The sequence below is a fragment of the Homalodisca vitripennis genome, chromosome 5, assembly GCF_021130785.1.
Source record: "Homalodisca vitripennis isolate AUS2020 chromosome 5, UT_GWSS_2.1, whole genome shotgun sequence".
In the NCBI taxonomy this organism is placed as follows: domain Eukaryota; kingdom Metazoa; phylum Arthropoda; class Insecta; order Hemiptera; family Cicadellidae; genus Homalodisca; species Homalodisca vitripennis.
In genome coordinates, this window is record NC_060211.1 from 32,250,982 (window position 1) to 32,276,355 (window position 25,374).

Here is a 25,374-nt window from a genome sequence, read left to right on the forward strand (position 1 = left end):
ACGCACAAAAATACAATTTAGTTATAGAATAGGTAAGTAGCTGCAGTGTAAACAGAAACGAGAGTGAGACACGGTCCACACAGCTGAGGAATCAGAGATTAGGAGATGCATGTCCCACCCTCCACCACTGTAGGGGTGCCCTCCTGGGCGTGGCTGCTCAGATATTTACTTCTGCACAAATTTTTTATAAACGGTTTATCTATAGAGTTTGACATAGATATATATATATATATATATATATATATATATATATATATATATATATACAAAATTAGCATTTTGTAGCTGTCCTCTTGGTAGCACTTAAGAACTGGCTGTAGTGAAATGGCATTGAGTTTTACTACTTAAAACAATGTGTTTCAACTTCAAACACTTTTATGCTCCTATTTTTGGTAATTTAAAAAAAGATATGATCAATAAGCATACAAACTTTTTATTTTTTCTTCTAAGACATATGCTTTTTTAAGATTGATGCAATGCATTTTAATACATTTTGGGTTTTTTCTGAATAACCAAGGAAGAAAATATGTAAAAAGCTTGGATGAATATTAACCTTTTGAGTGCTGACATCTTCATCCGAGGACTTTGCCATGTTCGGTGAGAACCACCAATGTCCTCATATGAGGACTTTTTGTAATATCACTGTATTTTTTTTATTTAAACAGATAGAGAGGTCTAGTTTGGTGGTTTGTCATCCTAAACGAACATTTAATGTGTGTTAGTACAATTGTTTCACAATAGTCATATGATTCAAATACGACAGTCTGTCACCAACTGTTGATCGTAGTTTGTTTGTGTTGTGCTTACTGTTACTGCATGTGTTTTTTTAATTGTTTAGTCAGAACACAATACAGAACCTTGTAAAAGCTGATTATTTGCGTGAGGCGGAACTAACAACTCGATAGCAGCCCTGAGGACACAGATTCAGATCCAACATATGAACATAACTTTTCAATTGCTGGTAGTACATCTGGTGTTAGATCTGATCGGACTGTGTTATCATCTGACTGGATGATGATTATAATGTTGACAACCTAAGCCTGGGCTTAGTAATCTACTAGACCACGCCCTTGCAGATGTCCCACTCACTAACATTATTACACCTTTAATGAGCAGTTATGTTTAGATCAGAGTCTAATTGGAACTAAAAACCTTACACATCCTTGTACAGTACTTACCAAACAAGTACCAACATAAATGAGGGATAAAATTATGGATGATCTGTGATGCTTTGACAAAATATTGTTCAGAGGTAACCAAGGGACAAAAAAGGTTTTAATTGAAAAACTGAATTGCTTGCAATGTAGTTGTAAAATTGTTGGAAATGTGCAATTATATGAACAAGGGTTTTCATGTGTTTTGGGAACTCTTTATATCTTTACCTCTTGCTAAGTTTTTGTTAAGTTTATAATCAAAATTGACTCACGTTACTGGAACTTTGTGGTTGAATAGAAAAGGTATCTCCCCATGCAAGAACACTAGATTTGAAGTTGGTAAAACATGATACTGTCATAAGAGTGCTTATGCTAGGCAATAGGCAAAAAGCTTAAAAATCAAATATACTTCTGTCCACAGACAGCACAGCTATCGACAAATTAAAATGTAAAAAAATAAAATAAAGTGTTTATAATGAGTAGGCCTAAAATGATATCTAACTATAATGCTTATTTTATAGTTGGGGTAGATTTGGCAGATGAAATGCTCGACTGTTATCTAGATGAAAGGCACACTGTGCGCTATTGGAAAAAAGTAGCATTTCATATTCTTCAAGGATGATAATTATTACCTTAAAAAGTGAGTAAAGGTTTAAACATTTATCTTATAGTATAGCAAAAGCAAAAAATTACAAAAAAATATTATTCTAGCCCCAATAGTATGGTTTATAGAATGAGAGAGTACTAAAAGAGTGACTAAGACAGAGGTGGTCTAGGCTAGTCAGCTGTGCAAAGTGCCCGGCATCCAAAAGCGCAAAATTTGAGTGGAGATTGAGTGACTTGGCAAAACTGTAACAGCCAGAAATCTAGAAAATATTGAACGTGTCTGTGCAACAATCAACAAAAATGGTTGATTGACTGTACACGCCCGTTGGAAGAAGATCTTGGCATCTCAAAATGTGCAGTTTGTTAAATGTTTGAAAAGATTTGAAAATATACTGTTTCTGGAATGTTGGTCATCGCAGACCTGCCAGATTGTGGGTCACACTCCACTCAAGTGCGACCATCTTTAAAATGCTTAATCTACTCTTTCATCTGACTAACACCCATAAACTCGTCATCAAAACCTTTTTGTATCATAGAGTTTATCTCTGAAACAAAATCAGGTTTCAGGCAAAACTTCATTATGTCTCATTACTCAGGACCAGTCATAGTGAAATGTGATGCTAGCACATGTATTCACATACAGAACAGAATGAAACATGACTCATGAATGGTTCTCCACCCCCATAACGTGTAATGGAATGGCCATCAGTTGTGTAATAATCGGGCAGCAAAGAGAGTTTGGATACTTTTCAGACAAACCTTGTAGTTCTAAAACCAATTAGGTTAGGTTATGGGAGTTTCTGTTATTCCTTGTACATTTTTGTACTAGAAATATGCGCAGTGGGGATAGGGAATTTGGTGCTAATTAAGTTAAAAGTTTTTTAATAATTCTTAAAATATTTTTGTTATTTATTTTTTTGTTATTTATTGACTGCAATATACTCCCTATCATTTGGCCTCAGATGGTCTATGCCCGTCTGATGACGGAAATGTGTCATTCACTAATGGGATGGTTCACAGGTAAATCAAAAGGATTCAACCTGTCTATGTAATTTCTGGTTATAATGCAAACAAAATCTCAATGAGGTGAGTCTTGATTACGTTCCGAACAAATTGTAACTATTGTGAGAGTAAAAATTATTTTATTTTTATATTAGGTACTTACTGCATTATATTGTATAGTGAGTTATGTTAGAAAATGAATAATATGATCACATTCAGGATGAATAATAATTATTAAATTGTTTAACCGTAGAGCTGGTAAAGTCGTAATTTATTACTCAATTTTTTCCCGCTGTGAGTACAGACTCTTGCATATTACAACTTTGGTGTTATTGTGGTATAAATGGTTTACTTAAATAAAACTCCTAAATTTTACCCTTATGGTTATGATTCAATGATAAATGCGTTGTAGAACATAAAATAAACATAAATCAAGTTTTTTTTTTAATACTAAGGACAAAAAATTGCAAATGGGTGTTTTGGGTCTTGTACAGTTAGTTATAAAGAAGATCACTGATCCCGTCAACTTTACACAAGGCAACCACCGTTAATTTAAGATGGGCCTTCCTACAGGCTTTACCAAACCAGTGACTCTTATAAGTGTACACCAGATCGCAAACATCCCTAATGTCAGGCACAGGAATAGAACCCACAACTCCAAAGCTTACTCCTGCATCCAAGAGTAGTGCCCTTAGACCACATAACAGATTCAAGGCATCAAGTCAGGAGGACATAGCCCTCCTGACTTGATGCCTTGAATGTGCAGATAACTCACTTAAGATACCCACTGTTGCTGTTCGAGTCAACTGGAACCCATGCCAATTCTGGGGTTGAATAGTTGATTTTATTTAATGGGTACATAATTATAGAGTGTTATTATATATTTATAGAATACCTCCGGTTAGTACATTCTTGAAAGGGCAGAAAATCTATGTGTTATAAATAGAATCAAAATTCAGATTGTAAGGAGAGGTCACACCATAAGTATGTTGAGAAATTGCTGTATACAAATCTGAGTAATTGGTACATTCAATTAAAAATTCTTTCAGCTTGAAAGTAATATTTTAGTTCAAAACCTCAGCTTCAGAGGTATTACAGGAGTCATGGTGCAATTGAAACTATTCCATTATTTCTTTGTTCTTTCCATACATATATTTATGTATGTTTACTGTATGTGTCATATTTCATCAGAATAAATGGTCATTTAAAGGAGTTGTTATCATCACGAAATATCTATGTTAGTTGATATAAATAAAATATGATTTCCACATGCTTAATGAGATGTTATATTACAAAAATGATCATCCTCCAGAGAATCTTGAATCTTATATTTATGCATCTTACCCAACTAAACAACTAGAATTATGCTTTCGGATAAGCATACTAATACATCTTACTGAAGTTATCAACTATGCCAATGGCGCAGTATAGCTAGTACAACTAGATAACCGGATCAAGCAACATTGAGCGTGGCTGCTGCTTGGATGGGTGACTGCTGAGTGATCCTGTACCTTTAAGCCGTTGGTCCTCAGGTTAAGTGTTAGAGAGAGCTTCTTAGCCCTAACTTCACCTGGTAAAATAAGGTATATTTACTTTACTTTACTATGCAACGAGTCAGTAAAAGTCAGTACTGTGGCGAGTCTAGTCAATGATAGTATTAGGAATGGCCTGTGTTTTAGAAAGTGAAATACTGTATTTAACTTATTTCTGTGATTATATGTTTTTCAAGATTATTATTGAGGACAAACGTTACACTGCAAAGATTTTACTAGTTGACTTTCATTATTATAGCATGTAAAAACTTTCATTTTGGATTTCAAGCTTTTTGTTGTATACAAGATTTTTCAGAAAAGTATGTCCTTTTGTCCTTTAGTCGATAATTACAACTAACCAGCTGAGATTTGTTATGATGAGGAAGGAATGAACCTGCCGAGTGCACTGCCAGGAATTCGCTGTGCTCAGCCCAGTCATTGAGTCACAAAATTGTGATGTGTATGTTTACATGTACTTGCGTGGCATTTATCTACGATTGATTACCTTGTACAAAGAGTAATCTTTAAATTGTATCAGAAACTTGGCCATTCTTCTTCAGATATAATCTCATTGATGTGGAAAGCTTTTGATAACGAGTTTATGGGTGATACTCAGATAAAATAGTGGTTGAAGCAATTCAGAGATGGCCGTATTTGAGTGAAGGGTGACCTGTAGCTTGGCAGGACTAGTGAGAAATGTTGAAAACATTCAACATGTCTGCGCAGCAATCAACAAAAATGGTTGACTGACTGTACACGCCAGTTGAAAGATCTTGGTATCTAAAAATTTTGTAAAAAGTTTGTAAAATTTTACATGAATATTTGAAAACAAACTGTATGTTTGGATTTCAGACCGTTGTAGGCCTGCCAGATCGCTGATAAGCAACCATCGTGAATTGCTGAAGTACTTATCTGAGTATCACCCATATATTCAACATCAAAAGCTTTGTATATCACAGAAATTATCTATGAAACAAAATGGCCAATTTTCTAAAAACTCTTTGCTCAAGACTTAAGTCATAGTGAAATGTGGTGTAAGCATGTGAACTAACATAAGAAACAGCTGTGATTCACGGACTAGTCGAAGTGCAGAAGATGCCTGGTGGCAATCTCTGGCAGGCCGTGTAATACGGTCAACAAAAGGAGGCTGAATACTTTTCGGACAAGCCTCGTATTAAAAATGCCAAAGAACCATACTGCAATTAACCTCATCCTTAACCACAAAGTGGCACATGCTTTTTATGCTGCATAATCACATTACTTTCACACACATTGCTTTTGAAGGTCCAGATGTTTTATTGGTGTAAAATAAGGTTTCAAAGAATAAGAATTCAATTTCTCTTTAATATCAGTATTTGTTGCATGTTTTTTGTTGTTGCTAGTTTCCTACATAGTCTTGTATTGTTGGAAGTGACTATTTTGGGATTGATGTCAATGAATTACTAGTTTTAAGTTTATATAAAAATTATTGACATGACATAAATGGTATATCAATGAAAACTCTAAAAGAGAAATGTAGGATAAATTTAGAAATATAATTTATATTTTTAAAGTCATATCAAATATATATTTTTTAAATCATATAGTTTAGGATAAAACATATGTATTGTATGTTTAATACACTTCAAGTTAGGTATAAAACTGAATTTGCATATAAAATTTTGTAAAAAAGTTTACATAATTTTTGAATCATTAATTCATCATCATTTACTGAATTATAAATTTAGTAAATAAAAGTAAAGTAAAAATAAGTAACTTTTTCATTTTCTGAGTTTTTAATGAGATAAATTATATATATAAATTGTTACATTGGTTGTGGTTGAAATAAGTTTAAGAAAATACATGAATGTTTCGTTGGTGTAAAAAACTCTGTGCCATCACAGTGAGTTTGTTTGCCACTTTGAGAGTTAATTTTCCTCGGAAAGCAAACAGCAAACTAAAGGGATTCATTGCAGTGTGGAAGAAACGTTAACATCTAAGGTACATAAAAAGCTTGAAACAGTTGAAAGCGAAGCAAAGAAAGTATTATGAACAAAAGATTATTTTAACATCTTTTCATGTTTGAGAACATGACTTGTGACATGTCAGTGAAATCCAACTTTTTTTCAAACAGTTGATAATACATCTTTTTACTATATAATTAATTTTAACTGGCTTGTTTATGTAATGAAATTAATCTTATTAATGTCATGGTCCAATGTATTGAACAAGTTACTTGTTTTACATTTCTAACCACCCAAAAGCTTTGAAATAACATGAAACAATTCAGTACGGTATTAACAATGGTACTCATGAACAATAATTTTGTAGGCTGTAATTGTAATGCATTTGTTTTTAGTAACAATATTTTGGATTTCTTATATATCGTTGGACATATAAAAGCTTGTACATGCAAGTCCATACAATAACTCTAATGTATCGAACCCATTTTTAAGGTAAGAACTTCAATTTTGTCAATCCTGTTAGGAAACAAGCTGATGATAAAATAGTTATATGAAAAGGACTGATGTTTTTTCTATGCGTGATGGAAAAAACTAAAAAAATATAATTGTTTTAGACATTGTAATTTTTTGAATGGTTAATTATGAAATAAAACTTAAATGCCTCATACATTTTATTGTTAGAAAGCCCATCTAATTGTTATTGTTATAAAATGTTCATAACACTTAATAATTACTTAAATTTACTTGACTTAATAATTTATGTGAAGAATTTTTGATTACATATGCCTTGGCAATTTTAGGTAGGTAACTAAGTAAACAAATTTAAAGATCTAATAGAGTTAAATAAGTTCTTAAAATCCTGTCATGTGTATTATTTTGTTCTCACTAAAGAAAAGTTCTGACTCGTTGGATTGTATTTTTAACCGAATGTATGTAAAAGTGAGTGACGTAAAAGATGTTTGAAATAAAACACAGTTTTCTTATGAAAACAAAAAAGGAAGCCATGTATTTCCTAAATGTATTGACAATGATTACATGTATTAACAACTTCTATAACTAACCTAACGCTAAACACACTCTAACTTAAGTTAATTTCACCCATTTTTTACATTTACAAGTACCAAAATTATACATTTCTTGAGCTTTAATACCAATGTCAACACTAGCTTTGGCTTCTTCTCACAGTTATGTTAAATGTTAAAGAAATACATAATGATATAGCCACCATTCAAGCTGCTTCTGATCTTAGCTCAACATCGGAACACAAACCTGTCGCCAACCACTGTTCATCAGACTAGCGAGTTAAGCATCCACTTCAACCATATCTTACATTATAAGGACAAGTCTAAATAAATCCAGGTTGCAAAAGGGTTTTTGTTATAGGACTGGTTCAATGATCGTTGGACTATGCAAAGGTAAGGTGATGAAAATTAAAACAGGTTATTGTCTAAACGCATTTAAATATAAAGGTCAATGAGTTTGCAAATCAATGAATATAGTTTAGAAAACAAATGCTGTATATTGTACAAAAGTAAAATAGAAATTTTTTATCAATAATCAACGGGGAAAAATAATTACTTTTTAAAACAAATTTATGTTTAAAATTAATAAAAATTTGGGCAGAAAGTTGTTTAAATGGCATACATATGCAATTCCTTTTTTATTCAATTCGAATTGTTACTTAACCTGAAATAATAATTTACCTGTATGGTTCACAATTTAATGTTAATAATTAATTATATTATTTTGAAAGACCAGAATAAAAAAGTGATGTCTAGGTAAATGGTCAAATATTTTGCCCATCATTTTACAAATTGAGAATACTGTATGACATTTTTGGGGGTATTGAAAATGTAATTCTCTAATAAATTCAGGACTTATGGTTTTGTAGGCTGTAACTTTCAGTATTGTCCAAAATTATTAAATAAAACATTTGACATTTAATAACCCATTCACAGGGAAAATATTCCTCAAAAACAATTTTTTTTCTTGTTTCCTTCTTTTGTCATAATAATACCTTCTATTAGACTCAATTAAACTAAATGATAGTTAAGGAAAGTCAAACTAAAGCTAATTAAAATTAAAACATGATAAAGACTTAATGTATTTGCTAGCTATACCCTCTACTAATGTGTTGTGTGATAGTCTTGTTTTATTTATGATTTAAATTAATTAACATTATTTTAGGGTGATTACGAAATACAATTATGGATAAAACTAATTACATCATATAGTACTGAATTTGCTTTCTGTTAAATACTTATCTTTAATATCTATTAAAATATTTTTTGCAAACATTTTATTTTTAAAACTTTTATTGTACAATATGTTATTAATATAATTAGTTAATGAATGTATGGCAAGGTACAGGGACTAATAAAATTTATAGAATAAAGCTAAAATAGTGAATAAATCCTTTTGTGGCTGAATTGAATTGATAAATTTATGAATCCTATTATGTTACATTGTTTCTAAAGCTTTAATTTAAAGATGAATTTTCCTGTATTTTCCTGCTCTCTTTTGCATCATTAATAGACTAGTAGATGGCAATGTTAGTGATTGGGCTTCAATTTTAGAAGCTAAATTCATATCAAATAAATAATATACTACACTTACTTTAAAATCCTAAAGAAACCCAGAGCCATCATAGATACAAAACTAATGTAGATATTTATGGAATATACATAATAAATTACTCCTAAATATTCACATTACCTAATAGAATAACTCTTTTAAACTCTAAACCTACATAAATATGACACATGTGAATTCTTGGATGAGTAAAAAGAGTGTGTAGTTACAAAAATTATATAAAATGTTAACAAAATCTCATAACACCGGTCTGTATTTTGTTGTTTTCAAGAGATAGAAGAATTTAGAAGTGGCTGAAGCTGAAACTGATGTTTAGCGTAATTAGTAGAATCTATTGTGGAATAAACCTTGACTGTTAAGTAAGTAAAAACACTTTTATATGAAGGTGCATAGTAGTGCTTAAACACATTTGGTTAATAAATTAATTCAGAATATGCTAAAGCTAAAAATGGTGTTTTGTATTAAAATATAATTGATTGAATCAGTTCTTATAGTTTATATTATGACTTGGCATATCACTATATAAATTCATGTTTTGACCTTGTCTATAATTTTAAAGTGTTAAAATTACATTAAAACATATATTATTATATTAATTGATTATAATGTATGCTAGTAAAAAGTAATGCTACAAACATTATTAAATTACTACTATTAAAAAAAGTGTAAGATATCAGAAATGCACCTGATTGGCCGACTGAGATGTGCTTGAAATTTTGGAATGATAATTTGAATGAAGTAATTTTCTTCAGTAATACTCAAAATTTATAAATAAAACTATGCTGATTTGTAAAAGATATATGGTGTTTTTGGTTTTAATTTTGTATTTTAAAGATATGTAGACAAATAATATAGTAAGAGATATTTTTGAATGTTACAAGTTTCGTACTACAAATGGAACATCAAATGTTTTGTAAAGTGTGTTGACCATAAAATCTTGTGTGTAAAAAATCCATTCTTCTCCCAATACAAAAGTTTGTGTAGTGAGAGCTGTTAATAATAATCGACTCGTTTACCCTTAAAGTACAAAAAATGGATACAAAACAATGGTAACTGGAAGTTCTAACTTAGGAACAACAAAACATACAGTGGTTCCTCAACAACTGAGAAACCTGAACTAAAACTATGAATAAATCACTAAGTGCAAGACTAGACAACTGGCACCCTACGACACAAACACGACATAATATCAACAATATTGCACTGGGCCGACCTACACCTCTGTGACAGAGCTAAAACCATTTCGGAACTCATATTAACAAAAGTAACAATTCACACAGTTATCCTGATCGGTTCCTGGAAGGAACGGAATGTAACTGTCTCTGTATGTACATCGTCAACTCGACCTTGGTCCACGGTTTTGAGCTGGACTGTCTGTATTCTCCTCTCTTCGTTAAAGGGTTCTACACAGACATGTGCATTTCATTAGGTCTAAAAGAAAAACCTGCTGTGTAGTAACATGTTTGATGTAAAACCTGAGTTGATGTTATTTCTGTCACCTACAACGTACACTTTTAGCTGGAAAATATTCAAAAAAATAGTAGAATATAAAACAATTTACCAGCTAATACATATTTATGTTTCAATATTTTAATTTTCACAACAAAAAAGTTTAGAAAATTTTCTGTGGAGGTTTTTCTTATTTAGACCTGATGATTAAATAAAGGTCATAATCATTAATAACAATAATAACATTTCATATCAATAAAGGATGATAAGAAATAGATGTTTGTCAAACACACCAAAATACCATTGACTACATAAGCAAGTGTTTGGTAATCTTAAACTAAGCGATTTATTTGGACGGACAACTCAGACAGTGGATTGCTATAAACTTAGTAAAATGTAAAGAAGGTAGCAAAAGCAGCATTTAAAACACTGAAGAGTAGTGATGACATTAAAGTTTCAGCTTTTGTAAAGTGATGTAATATCTTAAGTTCATTCTTAAGTTGGCTAAAAAAGAAAGGCCAGAATCTTAATTTTGCCTCGTTTTAGAACTATTAGCACCTTTGAAACACACTTGTTCCGTGATTAGGTTCTAAACTTTTACCACTTCAAATATAAGTACTGTATAACAAATTTCTTTAACAGATTTTTTCATCTAAGATAACGTTAAAATTTGCTACTCTGCAGCTAGCAGACCGATTACCAACTAAACTAAGTTCAGTTATAAATAATTACATAACACAGTTCGCTTCACTTCTCCAGCCTTTACATCCAGAATGTTATGGCAGTATACAAAACAAGTATGAAGCATGAAGATGAACAATGAAGCGGGTTAGTGACGTTAAGGCCAATATCGGGCCGTCGGATCACAGATTGGTGGTGACCTGCCCTCGCGATTGCGCTAGACTCAGTTTCACTAACAAAGCCGCCGTCGGTTTCCTAGGTGTGCCAGCCGGTCAAGCGGCCGACGAGACAGTACTGGAGGGCGGTGTGCCGCACGCCTTCAGTTCGGTGAAAATCTCAGTAAAGAATGCCGGCTCCGAGTTTATTCGGAGCATGCTACGAGATAGAGTGTTGACAATGAGCAAACATCGGTCCCAGAATCGATCCTTGGAGTCCTCGACAAGGAAAGGTTTCAGCGGGTAGGAGATCTCGTTGCCCATGTAGGAGTAGGACAGGTACAGACACGTCAGGACTACAGCTTGTAGCTCCGGTTCGCTGTCGACTTCGTCGCCGTGCACCAGTTCTCTCACCAACATGTACACGAACACGACATTGGCAGGATTGATGAATGCCACGTCCTGCAACAAACATGCTTCTGTTACTTTTCAGTTAGCTGTGGTCACGGAATCAATAAAGCAATTTATGACACTGTGAAGCTTACACATTATGAATATGATATAAAAAAACAAAATCCTTTCGTCAGGCACAGATAGTTAATCGAAAGTGTATGGCAAGTGATTAATACAAAAGGGAAAGTACACTTGCAGTCAACTTGTGTGTGGAACTGCATTATTCAGTAAAAATAAGTTATCACTTTACAGCTTCTTCATCACAATAGTGTAATACATACTCCCGTTACTTTATTTAATGAAAAAGTAATGGTTCAAGAAACAAAAAAAAGCTGTTAGTACTTTGTAAACCAAAATATGACTAGATATTAATAACATATCTGCTACAAAACAGAACTGGCTGCTCCTTTGAAAAATTATGTAATAAAAGAATTACAATAAGACATTTCCCTTGTAAAAATTGATATGAAGTCAGCAAGCTGGTTACAAAGTAATTGTAGCAACAGGAAACAGCTGTTATGTTGTGGTATACTTCTATTAAGCTAACAGAAAAGCAAACCTATTCTATGGACATGAAGGAGTACTACAAGGTTCAGCCTTGAACCCAGTGCTGATTTCTGTATCTGCCAACTAACTTTTTCAAGGAACTTGTTAAGTTAAACATTATGTAGACATTTCATTGCACTTGAATAAGAATTAAAATTGTCAATTTTAGAACAACTAAAATGTGGAACGACTGCCTACTTTACCTTACTTAAAATATAACAAATGACGTCTTAGGGATGAACTATCTCAACAAAAAGTTATTAAAAAAACAAGAATAAAAAAACAGATGTTTTTAATCCTTCGGTACCATAGAAGGAGTTGGACAGCATGTGATCAAACAAAATTATAATTGCGTTTACCCTGAACATGCATAGGAAATTGTTCATGTAACTTGTGTTTTAAAACCGTGTTATTTATGAGATATGCCTCCTTTTCCTGTATCCATGAGTCTATACAATAAAAAACCAGAGTATGATATGTTTGAGCAAAACTTTTCAACCAAAGAGACTCTTAATGGGAAAAATTTCAACTATTACATGCTGTAACTGGACTATCCATTGAATAATCTTCAAGATTAAATAAATGCATTTAATTTTTTGTTTGTTGTTTTTTGGATTTATCAACATTCTGTTAAAAGCAAGATAAACAATAATATGCTAATGCTACATTCTAATTTAGCATATTGCATGTATTCTGACCATAATTTCAAATCTGAAATTTGAATTAAATATTGTTTTGTACATAAAACAACAAAGGAAATTAAATTCTAAAACATTAACTGTTAGAGAGAAACCAATAAAATAATATTTTTAAGAGACAGTTTGAAGATTAAATTTAAATCAACACTATATAAACCATTGTAAATTCCCCATAAAGTCAGATTAATATCTAATCAAACACAAAAAACCTGTAATATATAACCATTTCAAAACAATTATTATGATGCCTTTGGTATTTTACAATTTTATAATCATGACATGAAAGACTTCTAGTACATTCCGTATTGGTAAATGCATAAAGGGATATAAACCTTTCAAATGTAACAAAAACATCATAGAGACTATAAATAGATAGAATATTATTAATTATTATTGTGTTTGTATATAAGATACCAGCAATAGACCCACAGCACCACTCCTAAAATCCTTGGGAACTATATGTTTAGAATCACAGCAATAGAATAAAAATGAAGTTTATTAAAGGCATTGTACTATTTGTGGAAGAAGATTTATTTATGTAGCAGAGGCCTGTAGTGTACACAAATAGAGCAGATTGCATCAATGGATAAAACCCCAGTCTACAATTAAATCCTACAATATAATCTGGTATATGATTGAACAATGGTGGTTTAATTAGAGAATTTATTTTTCGAAGAAGACTTATTTTCATAGCAGAAGGTTCAAATGTACTCATAATAAACAGATTTGCACAAAATTATTATTTTTTTTTTCTATCAAATCTATTTACTTTCATTAATAATATTTTCTTAATAGATTATTTTCTATAATGATTAGCAAGTTCTGGGAAGCTTTAAAATCAATTAGCAAATAGTCTGACCAATGCAAATTGTCCTGTATTTAAATTTTACATTTGGAAAGTTTTGTTTGGAAGCTGGAATTCATTAAATCTGTATGTCTTGGGTTTGGACTAAGCCAATTTTGAAAAAAGTAATTCAATTCATAAACTAAATTAAACAATGTTTAGATAAATTGAGTCATCTGTGTGTACATGTATGTATTTACTATGATAAAAATGGTCTTGCATTAAAAAAAGTATCTTAATACTCAATAAAATATGGTAAGAAACATAATGTATAAAATTGACATTGCTAAACAATGTTTCAAACAAAATTTTGTATTGAATAAAGCACACACCTTGCCTTTAAGTGGTGAGGACAAATAAAATTAATTTTTCAACATACGTTGATAAAAATTGTTAAAAAAAAACAGTTTCAAAAATCTAAAGTTAGTAGATTTTAAATTGTGCAATCTATAGACATTATGGTATAGGTGACATGAATGTATTTATCCTTGAAAATATTGAAACAAAGAATGATAGGAAATGAGTAAAAATTGTATGTTAATTAACATCAACATTTAATAGCTGTATAAATATTAGCAATATTGGTTATTATCTCTTCACTGCTGCTGAAGATATTATATAAACACAGCAGTAATAATTCAGTTTGTCAGATAAGAGATAATGATAGTGGATTCCTAGTACCTGTTAAGATGCGACAATCAATTAATTTTTCCAACAAACCTTTCTTTTAGTTTGAGTTATACTCAGTAAATATTTAAATGGACATCAATCTGTATTACTGCATATGATATTACTGATATATGTATTACTGCACGTTCTGTTTTTCATTCCTTACGATCTACTTTACTCTAGAACAACATATTGCATAAGTTTTTGTTTTCTATTAGATTTTTCTTTGTTGCCGCTGACACAGACTTACAATTCATTAAAAGCATCATTTATATAATTACGTCTTTCATATTCTCTACATTTCACTATGTGTAGTACATTGTTTCATCACTCATTCTTCACTGACATAGTTTTTCCTGCCCCTAGGATATTGGTGAATATCCCTGCTTTGCACCAAAGCACACTTTGATTTAAAGAACAGGATTACCTTAACTTTTACTTTTTATTTTGAAGTTTAACACTTTTTCAAATTTGTTCAAGTCATCCAAACTTCGATTCCATAAGACAAGTGAGGGTATATAATTCCAAACTAGGCTGCAACTAAGACTTTAAAAGAACAAACTATTGCTGGTTGCAACGAACATAAATGCCAGATGTAACTTTAGAGCAAAATTTCTCAATTTGGTCATTCCAAGTCAACTCTCTCAATCAAGACACATTAACAGGAGTTTAATGGATTCTCTTCCTTCTAAAAAACACTTCAAAACAATAAATCGGTGCCAATGGCCTATACTGTATAAAATTTGTCTTAGAACTGTGTGTTTTCACAATGTTCATATGAAATATCACAGATGGGGTAGAAATTCTTTTTGCAATTGCAACTTCATTACAGCAATCCAAGAAGTACTAATAACACGCATTACATACTTTCACAATTACATAGGTATTTATTATCTTGTTTTTCTTATTAAGTAGCATTATGATTACTGCATTAATCTATACTATTATATAAAATTCTAATGGTGTCTCCCTGTTTGTGTTACTCAATCATGTAAAAACTACTGGACCGATTGTTCTGACATTTTACATGGACATTCATAGGGTTCCTGGTTAACATACACTATTTTTTTGCACTGGTCATGAAAACTCTGTACCCTACTTGGTTTAATCAGCTGATAGTAGGCTAAATGTGTTTGCAAATAAACTTGTCAAAGTCAAATAATTTAAAAGTCAGTATAATAATTTATACACATTTAAACAGATGATAGTAGGGTGTAAAAAAGTCTGTTACACTTTACAAGTGTCATGTTATATGCAGAAGCTTTTCTTTTGTCTGAGTTTTTACTGGGATTTTATATACTACAGTAAAATGTTATCATTTATTACATCATGTTAACAGAAAAGCTAAGTACTTCAACTTTAGTCTTTAAACAGGATTTTTCCACAGTGATCTAAAATAGCTCAATTGTTACTGAAACATTGGAAGTATTCAATAAAGTATCATGATGTATTTGAGATAAATTCGAGAAATTTCAGAGGTACTTCTAAAAAAAGGTCCACCCTCTGAATTGAAGGCCCCATATTTAAACGTAAATCTAAAATGGGTCAAGAGATTGGAATATCTTTCAGTGACTCAATTATCTCAGGATTGTTTGGAATGGTAGGTATATAAAATGAATATACTCATAGTGACCTTGTTTTTCAAAATGAAATTACGTGTGAAGCCGTGGGTAACTGCTAGTTAATTATAGTTTAGCATTAGATCAAAAACTAAACCAGAGCCTTTGAAGAACTCAACGCATGCATTGAACATTTAAAAAAAAATGAATTTGAAAACAAATTGTTCATACACAAGCGTGATCAATTTCTGTTTTCGGCAACTTGAAAACTATATCCGACCAATTGTAATGGCGGATGAAGCCATAATAGAAGAAGACGAATCCACCAAGTTTCTTGGGATGCACCTTGATTGAGGGCTGACATGGAACGATCATATTGATAGTGTCATTTCAAAGGTTGCTTTAGGTATATATGTCTTACGCAATTTGACAAAATTCTGTTCCTTGGGCATTCTGAAAACAGCTTATGTTGGCCTAATGCATCCATATTTAGCTTATGGTCTGAGATTGTGGGGTGGCTGTTCTAGATACAAATTTAATAGAGTGTTTGGAACGCAAAAGAAAGCTTTCAGAATGATTCACAAATTAAATCAAAGAGAGTCGTGTAAAGTGGCCTTCGGAAAGCTTGGATTGCTGAATTTGCCTAACCTCTATATTCCCGACGTTGTGCTATACTGCCGATTCAAGTGTGTCTCACTTCGGGGTAGTAACGTACACCAATACGGAACTAGAGGCCGGGACCACCTTCAACTACTGTTTTTGAATATTTTGCCATCTCAAGTTGGTGAAAGACTAATCAATAAGCTCCCTGAAAAGATCAAACGCGTCACTAACTCCAAACAATTTAAATCTCTAAACATTTCCTTGTGTCTAGGGCATTTTACTCAGTTGACGAGTTTGCGATGGGCCGCTGGGATAGTCTTCAGTAAAATTAAAAGATAATTGTTCTAGCTCCCCTTCTGAAATCCAAACAAATTCGGCCACGATCGAGGAACCGGCGACAGGTGTCACGTATCCAAAGTGTAATTTTAATTTGATGTTTATTATTTAGGCCTACTTAAAATTAAACCTTTGTTAATTATTAGATTGGGACTTTTGTTTTTTTCTATGACGCTCGCAATACAATTATTGTTAATTGTTTCATGCAATAGAGTATTATTATTATTATTAGTTTGTTACTGTATAGTACTGACTCAAATGTCAGAATTATTATCCTTGTGCAGTTGCAAACTACAACCTATTAGAATTGAATTAGTGTGTAAAAATGTGGTGCAGGCTTACTGTACTTTACATTGTACAGTTTGTGATGTAATGTTGTAAATAGATATTTTACAATGTGAACTGTGTGTGAACAACAAGCTGGGAGGTAGGTTGTGTTTATTTAGTTGCCTACGCGCCCACGGCACGGCGCTGCGCGCTGAGAACTTGTCACTTGTTTCCACCCCTGCAGGTGAACTCTTCGGCGATCACAGCGCCATCGATCGCAGCGGCGGACGCGGGAAGCTCCACGTGTGACGCCTCATCTCTCCCCCAGACGTCTGCCTCTACCCTGCTCCCTCGCCGCGCTCGCCTCTCAGCTTTATGGCGGCAGCTGTGGCCTAGATCGTTTTACGACCGGCCTTGCCCTTCTTTAAGCGAATTAAGGAGATAAGTAAGAGGATTCCAAGCACTAAATTGTTACTGGGAATTCACTGTTATTATTTCCCTTGCGAATAGAATATTTCCGTTGATATGCCACATTCCTCGAAATGTTGGGACTATTCTTTGGTTTTGGTCACTGCTACGAATAATAGTCGGATTCGAAGTAAAACTGCAGGCAATCAGTTAATGGTTGCAAAAGGTTTCTGATTCCACGTAAAGTTGCAGGCAATCAGTTGAGGGTAGCAAGAGGATTGAAAACCGCAAACGTCCATTCTTGTTAAAGTTTGAAGTTATTAATGCCTCCCTAAGTTCCGTTCTGTAAAAATGGTCTGTTTACACGCACTGATACATGTACATAAATACTATATGTTGTAGATAACGTACATTTTAACATTTTACATTTTTTATATTATACATTGACTTACCAAAATAAGTATACTTTGCACTGACATGCCGAAAAATAGTAGAACCATATATGGCCACAATGAGTGTTCTTTGTGAAAAGAATTGTCTGTTGAAAAACATGCACACGACATCAGTATAAAATGCCAGTGAGACTGATGATCTAGTTAACAAATCCTCTGGTTGTTGTAAAAACGGTGCCAGTAAAATATTTTTTTCATGTCCGCCAGTCTGCTGTAGAAGCTATGCGTCACCGCCTGTGAGACTTATTTATGGCTTTATTGCTTCATATCACGCGTTCTACCCCGAAAATCGATCTCCTTTCTCAGTTTTACGTCGCAGTAGAATATTTGTTAGTAATATAAGTAACACGTTGAAGGAATAAAACAATTACACAATCTTCCTGAAATAATAAATTTAATCCGTCGTAAGGAAATCCAAAGGAACAGCCAGGGGAAATAAAATGATAAGGTGTTATCTATTATAGGTCTATGAAGCAAACGCCACTCACTTTCTGACTCATCATTCTGTCTCTGTTATGGCAATGCACATGGATCAGAGATTGGCTAGATGGGTTTTCGTAAACTGTAGCTGTAATAAGTTTAGTTTCTAAAACATAATATGGTTAATATCGTTACTTCATAGGGACAACACAAAATCACCTACCTAGATTGTTATAGGAGGTTTTCAAATTGTTTCCTCCCGGCTTCTTGGCAATGCCCCAGCTGATGATAAAACGCTGACATGGCGTTGTTTATTACATCTACTGGAATACACGCAGCTTCTTCTACAATACGGTGTCTCAGTTGTAACAATTTTTGCGGTTTGGTTCGGTAAACTTGATCTTTCAAATGGGCCCAGAAAAAGTAATCAAGATGGGATAAATCCGGACAAGAACATAGCCAGGAAAACAATCTTTTTTTAGGGGGGGGGGGGGGAGGGATCCAGACAGCTGATATTTTCCCGTAGTGGACAAAACGTAAGGCCCCATTTTGTTCCTTAAAAAGTTCTTGACCCGTTTCTTTGTTGAGAACGATCTTTCAGCAGTACATGTCAATACTGAATTATCTAAATAATAATAATCGTTTACTAAAAAAGGAATTGAAAAAAAAAATAAAAAGGTGGGGGTCCGGACCCCTAGGACCCCTCGCTGGGTACGTCCTTGGATCCGGAGATCGTGCCGACTATTCTACAGCACTGTCTCAAGACTTTTCAGCATCCCTGTATAATAAGTTACTTTATGCTTTAACGTTTGTTATTCTATCCGAAATATGAGTAAAGTTGTTGCTTTGATATGTTGTGATTACTTGGAAATACCAGTCAACTGTGGTCGTCGGATTCCTCCAGAACACACCCGGCTTCTTTGTGTGGGCCTCGTTTGTTTGTTTCGCTCTCTTTACGGCTGATAGGCTTATTCCCTTTGTCCTGGACGGTCCGGTAAGAGAAATGCAATCGCAGTCAGTTTGATTAGCGGAGGAAATGCGATCCTATTAGCAGTGGATGCCGGACGCTATGGCTTCGTACTGTGTCACATGCCGGGGGCGACAGTTGTGCAACTCGCTCCATGTGACGTGCTGGTCGTGCTGAAGACGTACAGTCACGTCGCGTCTGTTCTGATCGTAAAATAGTGACGTCATTGTGTGTTTTATCTGTCTAGAGTGGAAGTTAAATCGTTATCTACACATAACTTAAGGTAGTAAGGTTAGATTCAATTTGAAAGTTGAATTTGGCTCTACTTCACCCTCCTCTTATTGCAGCGTCTGGTATCTGAATCTGTCTCAGACTTGACTCCTGGAATCTGGAGTCATGAAAAGGAAAGTTACTCCTTCTTTGCCATAGCTACGTGTAGATAACCCGTTGCTCCACCGTGCTTAGAGATCGTATCAGAAACATCATAGTGCACTCTGTGATACAATGAGACTGCCACTTCACCTATTTATAGGTGTCCTGATGTTGAAACAATGTAAAGGTTCGTTTTGAGCTTCTTCCTCGCCGACTTTCTTTGAATCTCTCCAGACGATCATGATTCCAGATCCCAGGAGTCAAGTCTGAGACGGCGTCAGATACTACACGCTGCAATAAAAGGAAGGTGAACTGGAGCCAAATTCAACTTTCAAATTAAATCGTTATGTTTTCGGCCAAACACCAAAGAATGAAGTACAAATTGCAGTACCAATCATATGGAAGAACTTCGAAAACCAAAACCTTCACTTCAGCAAAAGCAGTGGTGGATAGTTAGGGGTCAAAAATATGTTATTTAAATTTTAGCCTTATCTTACACCTCTACACGCTTCACCAACGAATATATTTACAGTATAACTGGTTATGACGTTACATATGTTTACCAAAACATAACGTAAGTATTGTAAACTAATTAAAAAAAAGTTTTGCTATGTTATCATATTATCAAGAAAGTTGTATAGTTAATATGCGTTAGAATATGTACCAATTAGCCAGTGACGTAACTAGGACTTGGCTGCTTGGGGTGATACAACTGATTTAAGAGGGGTCATGGAAAAATCTGAATAATCCTCAATTTAAATAAATCAGATAGGCCAAATTCAAAGTAAAACTTTTTGTTCTCATAGGACAAGAAGCTTAGAAACAGCACCTAGTCCTATAAGGACCTTTGCGCTGCTTCCGGAGTGACAGGGTATTCTGGATGGGCAAGGTTGAGATAGAGACCGCCCTCTGTCGAAATCCACGAGGAAGAATTTAGGGCACTAATCTCGTCATGTCCCCTCGGAAGAAGGGGGAGCCAGCTCTGAACCAGCCTCTTCAGTCAAAGCAAGCAGGGGGCGGCACACCCTTATGTCTATGCTAGCAAGAACCTTTGACTCTTAGGGAACTAACCCCACCAAGTTCAACAGTCATCTCCCGCAGTATATTAGACCTATCGAATCACCCTTGCACCCCAAAATCGACATTTGCAGTTAATGATGTACCGCTCCTGGACATCCACAAGGTTGCCCAGATTTAGGTGACACATCGGTTTTTGCTCTACCCAGTATGGGTCTAACTGAAATGTATATACCAGCCAGAAGTGAACCTTGGGTTAAGTAAAACATGTAACTGCTGTATTTCAAACAAGTAAAACTGCTATTATACAAATGTTTTTTAAATTTATTTTGGCTTTTTTGGAAGGGGGGTTCTATACCTCTCACCCATCTCCTTATTTATTAAGTATCATCAGTCTTATTTTTAGGTTATGTGAAATTTATACTTGCAATTTAAATGTATAAGAAAAGATTTCATGGGAAAATCAATGCAGCGTGGTCGTTTCAAGAACAAAGCATCGGAAAATGTGCTAGACGCGTGTTTGTCTACTCTACACAATGGCGAAACTGCCACCTCTGTTTTGTTCATTCTCTGAGACTCGGCCATAATTTCTTACAGTCATGTCCGGTGGTGTTGTGAGTGAGGTGGGGGAGGGGAGGTTATATGGCGGTGTTATCTTTCAATTATCTTTATACGGCTCTGTCTTGGAATGGAATGGACGTGCAATTACTGTCCAGTCTTATATTCCGCTTACACAAGAGCGGGCGTGAAAAAGACAAAACTCTGTCTGACCATAGAAATACACGTGCAGTTCTCGTGATTTTTATAAATAACACAGAGTAACTGATAAAAAGTAATCATTACAATTCACTTGTATAGCACACCGTGTATTTTCAACGACATATTGATCGGCGATCACAACAGTGTTGTAATTTAATAAGGTATGTGTAGTGTATTTAGTGTGAGAAGTACTAAGTTGGTAGGTATCCATAGTGATATTTAATGTCTGCACCAGTGATGTTGGCAGTATGTATTGTCAGGCGATGTAACATACGATGTGGTCTAAAAGAATAAAGAATGCTCATAGGCTGCTCTCCTGTGACGTCACATCACGCCACTACCCTACAACCAACGGTCCAAGCTGGCCAGCCAGCAGTCCACCCAGAGTCCACCACCAGACACCGTCATGTAACCTCCGCGTCCCGTCCGTTCCTTTACGAGCGGTCCTAGAGCAATGTTACTCTAAATGTGTAGTTTAATTATTCTTCCCGACCCATAGAGAGTACAGTGTCGACCCGCATACATTACAGTATGAACTTTGTATTTCATAATTTAATGCATTACAGTTTTGAGGGAATTAATGGACGTGTAACTTACGTAAAGATATATTTAGATTCACAGTTAACGATCAATAGAAACTCTCACGCTAAAAATAACTTTTTAATAATCGTTTTCTTTAGTACTTTATACTAATGACAGTTAATTAGTCGTCGCCTAACATCTATAAACTCGTAGCAGCGCTACATTACACATTAGGAGTTAGTAGACACCGCGGTCTTATCTTCCGACAGGTCGCTACGGGATAGAGACAATCTAATCCGGCTCCAGGGCTGATTGGATTAAACACCCAAATTGGATTAGTGAGAAGGAAGTGGGTAGAGGAGTCTAGAACGTTTACTTTGTATCTACAAGAAAATCGGAGTTTAGAAAATTGAAGCCGAATGTTTCGTTTGGATTTTTTTAAACCTTTACCCCACGACGGATGTTAAATGGAAGAGCTGGCTTTTGTGGAATGATGTTGAGATTTTCTTTATAATAACACTTATACGCCCTTATTTTTTTAATAGAATTATGGGAAATGTCTCATTTAAAAAAAGTAATTATTTTTAGTTTTTCGATATTTTTAAAAGTTATAATAACTAAAGAGGAAGAAAAGCGTTTGGCCACGTATTAATATCTTCAAAACGAGACATCTCATATAATGTTAGGACAGAAAATAAAGGCGTAAATGTGAATCAGGTTTAATAATGTTGTTATGGAGACAACTCAAGATCTTTTTACCACATACTTTTTGAATATTTAAACAATGAAGTACACAAAAGTTTGAGATTTTCTTTCTAGAACTATAAAATATCAAGAACTAAAAAAGTTTGTATGCTTATCAATTATATCTATAAAATGAGACATCACCATGGTTCTGCGTCTAAAATAAGGTCGTAAAATGTTTGAAGTTGACCGTTATTCTTAAGAGGCTAAAATCCAAGATGGCCGCAGGTGCAATCAGCTGAGAGATTAAGGAGAGTATGAGATTAAGGATGTTTATAATGAGTGAGTATGTTCTGTATATTCAGACCTTCTTTTTTAGAGGAGATCTATTATAGCCAAGTGATCAGTAAAACTTAGGGACATACAGTTTGAAATAGGTTCCGAACCACTCAGGCATTGGTCTAATTGTATTGGGAGACCAAACTTCCTGGTCAATCTGAATAAGTCAGACCTTGATAGTACAGACCGGACCATTTCACATGAAACGGTAACACTGTTCCTCTCTCTCGCAAATAGTCTACATCTATCGTCTTTTATCTGTACCGATGTGGCAATTTTGTAATTTATATACAGAGGTGTTAAAGGAGTCCTAGAACGTTCATAGTCTATATGTACATTGTTCCTGTAAGAGTAGAAGTAGATCAGTGATGATCCAATCCTTTCCTTCCGGCGCAACGTGAGGGTGAATAATTCGTCATGTTAGATAAAAATATCTTAGGTTATTCTTTTCTGTTAGCAATCAGTTATTACTGTGCCATTTGTGAATACTATTTAGCAAAAGCATTCAAATTGACATTTTCTTCGTAACCCATTTCCTTTTTCTCAGTACTCTATAATTTTACTAGGATTTGTAAGGTAAACAAGTAGCCAGGAGGGTTCACTCCTGGTTGGTTCATACCTTCCAGTTGAACCCACAATGGGCACAGCAAAAACCGACGTGTCACTTAAATCTGGGCAACCTTATGGATGTCCACGAGCGGCACAGCACTAACAGTAAATGTCGAGATTCTGGGATGCAAGAGTAATTTGATAGCTCTAGTATACTGCGGGAGACGACTGTTGAAGTTGGTGGGATTCGTTCCCTAAGAGTTAGTTCTTGCTAAGCTAGACGTAAGGGTGTACTACCCCTGTCTGCTATGTCTGGAGAGGCTGGTCCAGAGCTGGCTTCCCCTTCTTCCGAAAGGCCACGAGATTAGTGCCCTAAATTCTTCCTAGTGGATCTCGACAGGAAGCGGTTCCCCAACCCCCTACCCACAACCTAACCAATCCAAAATATCCTGTCACTCCGGAAGCAACGCAGAGGATCTCATAGGACTACTTGAAATTTCTAAGATTCTTGGTCTAAGAGAATAAAAAGGTAAACAAGCGTCTTAAAAATAAATAAGAACTATCAACGTTACTAGTAATATTCTTATCATTTGTTGTGGTATGAACAATACTTTGGGTTCTCTTATGCCTTTAAACGGGTTTATTGAAACGATTCTTTGTCAATACACGACAAAGAAAACATACTTGTCTAAAATATACAAGACACTTTTGCTAAATATAGTTTTGTGTTATACAAATATAAATAGAGTATGGTATGATAATGTGTTTATCAAATGTACAATACAAAATACTCGTATCCGATCAATAATCTCGGCTTTTCTGTGTTTGAGAAGCTAGATTAAATGGTTACACATTTCATTGTAAGTTTTATCTTTAAAGAGCATATTTCACAAGGAGGTTACTCAGACTGATTTGAACTTCAAAATGATGTAATTTTAAAAGACTTTCTTGATTGGAAATTGTATACAGTTTTACGTAAATGTTCTGTTTAATACCTGTATATTTATAACGTGTTAAGACATGGCATATTTTAGGCCAGCGTAAGTCCTGTTTATAAATCAGCTCTCCTCATAGTAAAATTATATAGACATTTATTGTAGTCATCTTTAAATACGGATTTTCCTGCAGATGACATTCTTATGAGATGTAAAGAGCTTTCAGACGTCAAGAGCAGATGACGGTATTGTAGCCACACAGCCCATTGTTATAGAGAATATATAGTGTCCTGTTGTAATTTCAGCCATTTCGGTTATGAAAAATTGTTATTTACGATACTGACCATTGTTATAGCGAGTATATAGTGTCCTGTTGTAATTTCAGCCATTTCGGTTATGAAAAAATGTTATTTACGATACTGACCATTGTTATAGCGAGTATATAGTGTCCTGTTGTAATTTCAGCCATTTCGGTTATGAGAAAATGTTATTTACGATACTGACCATTGTTATAGCGAGTATATAGTGTCCTGTTGTAATTTCAGCCATTTCGGTTATGAACAAATGTTATTTACGATACTGACCAATTTTCTTGGACGGTCGATAAAGAAATTCTGATTGGTAAAGCGAACAAAAATATTTAAAGGGGTTCATTTTAAACTGCCAGAGAAATAAACGGTAAGATGTTTGAAAATATGAGAATAAAAGAGAGAGTGTGCGGTGGGGAAGGAAGCTCTAAATATTGACTCCTCTTAATGCACATAAGGAATTCTGAAGTTATAGTGTCCATATGTGTTACACGTTGAAGTTCATATGTCACTAATGATGGATGATGAGTATAGAATACAGGAACCAGATAAT

General features: G+C 34.1%; 1 protein-coding gene across 1 annotated transcript in view; it reads right to left on the minus strand.

Moving 5' to 3' along the window:
* Positions 1-7,212: 7,212 nt before the first annotated feature.
* The window catches only part of LOC124361954 (cyclin-dependent kinase 5 activator 1), a 60,370-nt gene continuing 42,208 nt past the window's right edge, over positions 7,213-25,374 (minus strand). The window contains exon 2 of the mRNA XM_046816040.1: positions 7,213-11,576. Within this exon, the coding sequence (XP_046671996.1) occupies positions 11,232-11,576 (345 nt within the window). The 3' untranslated portion in view covers positions 7,213-11,231. The remainder of the gene's footprint in view (positions 11,577-25,374) is intronic.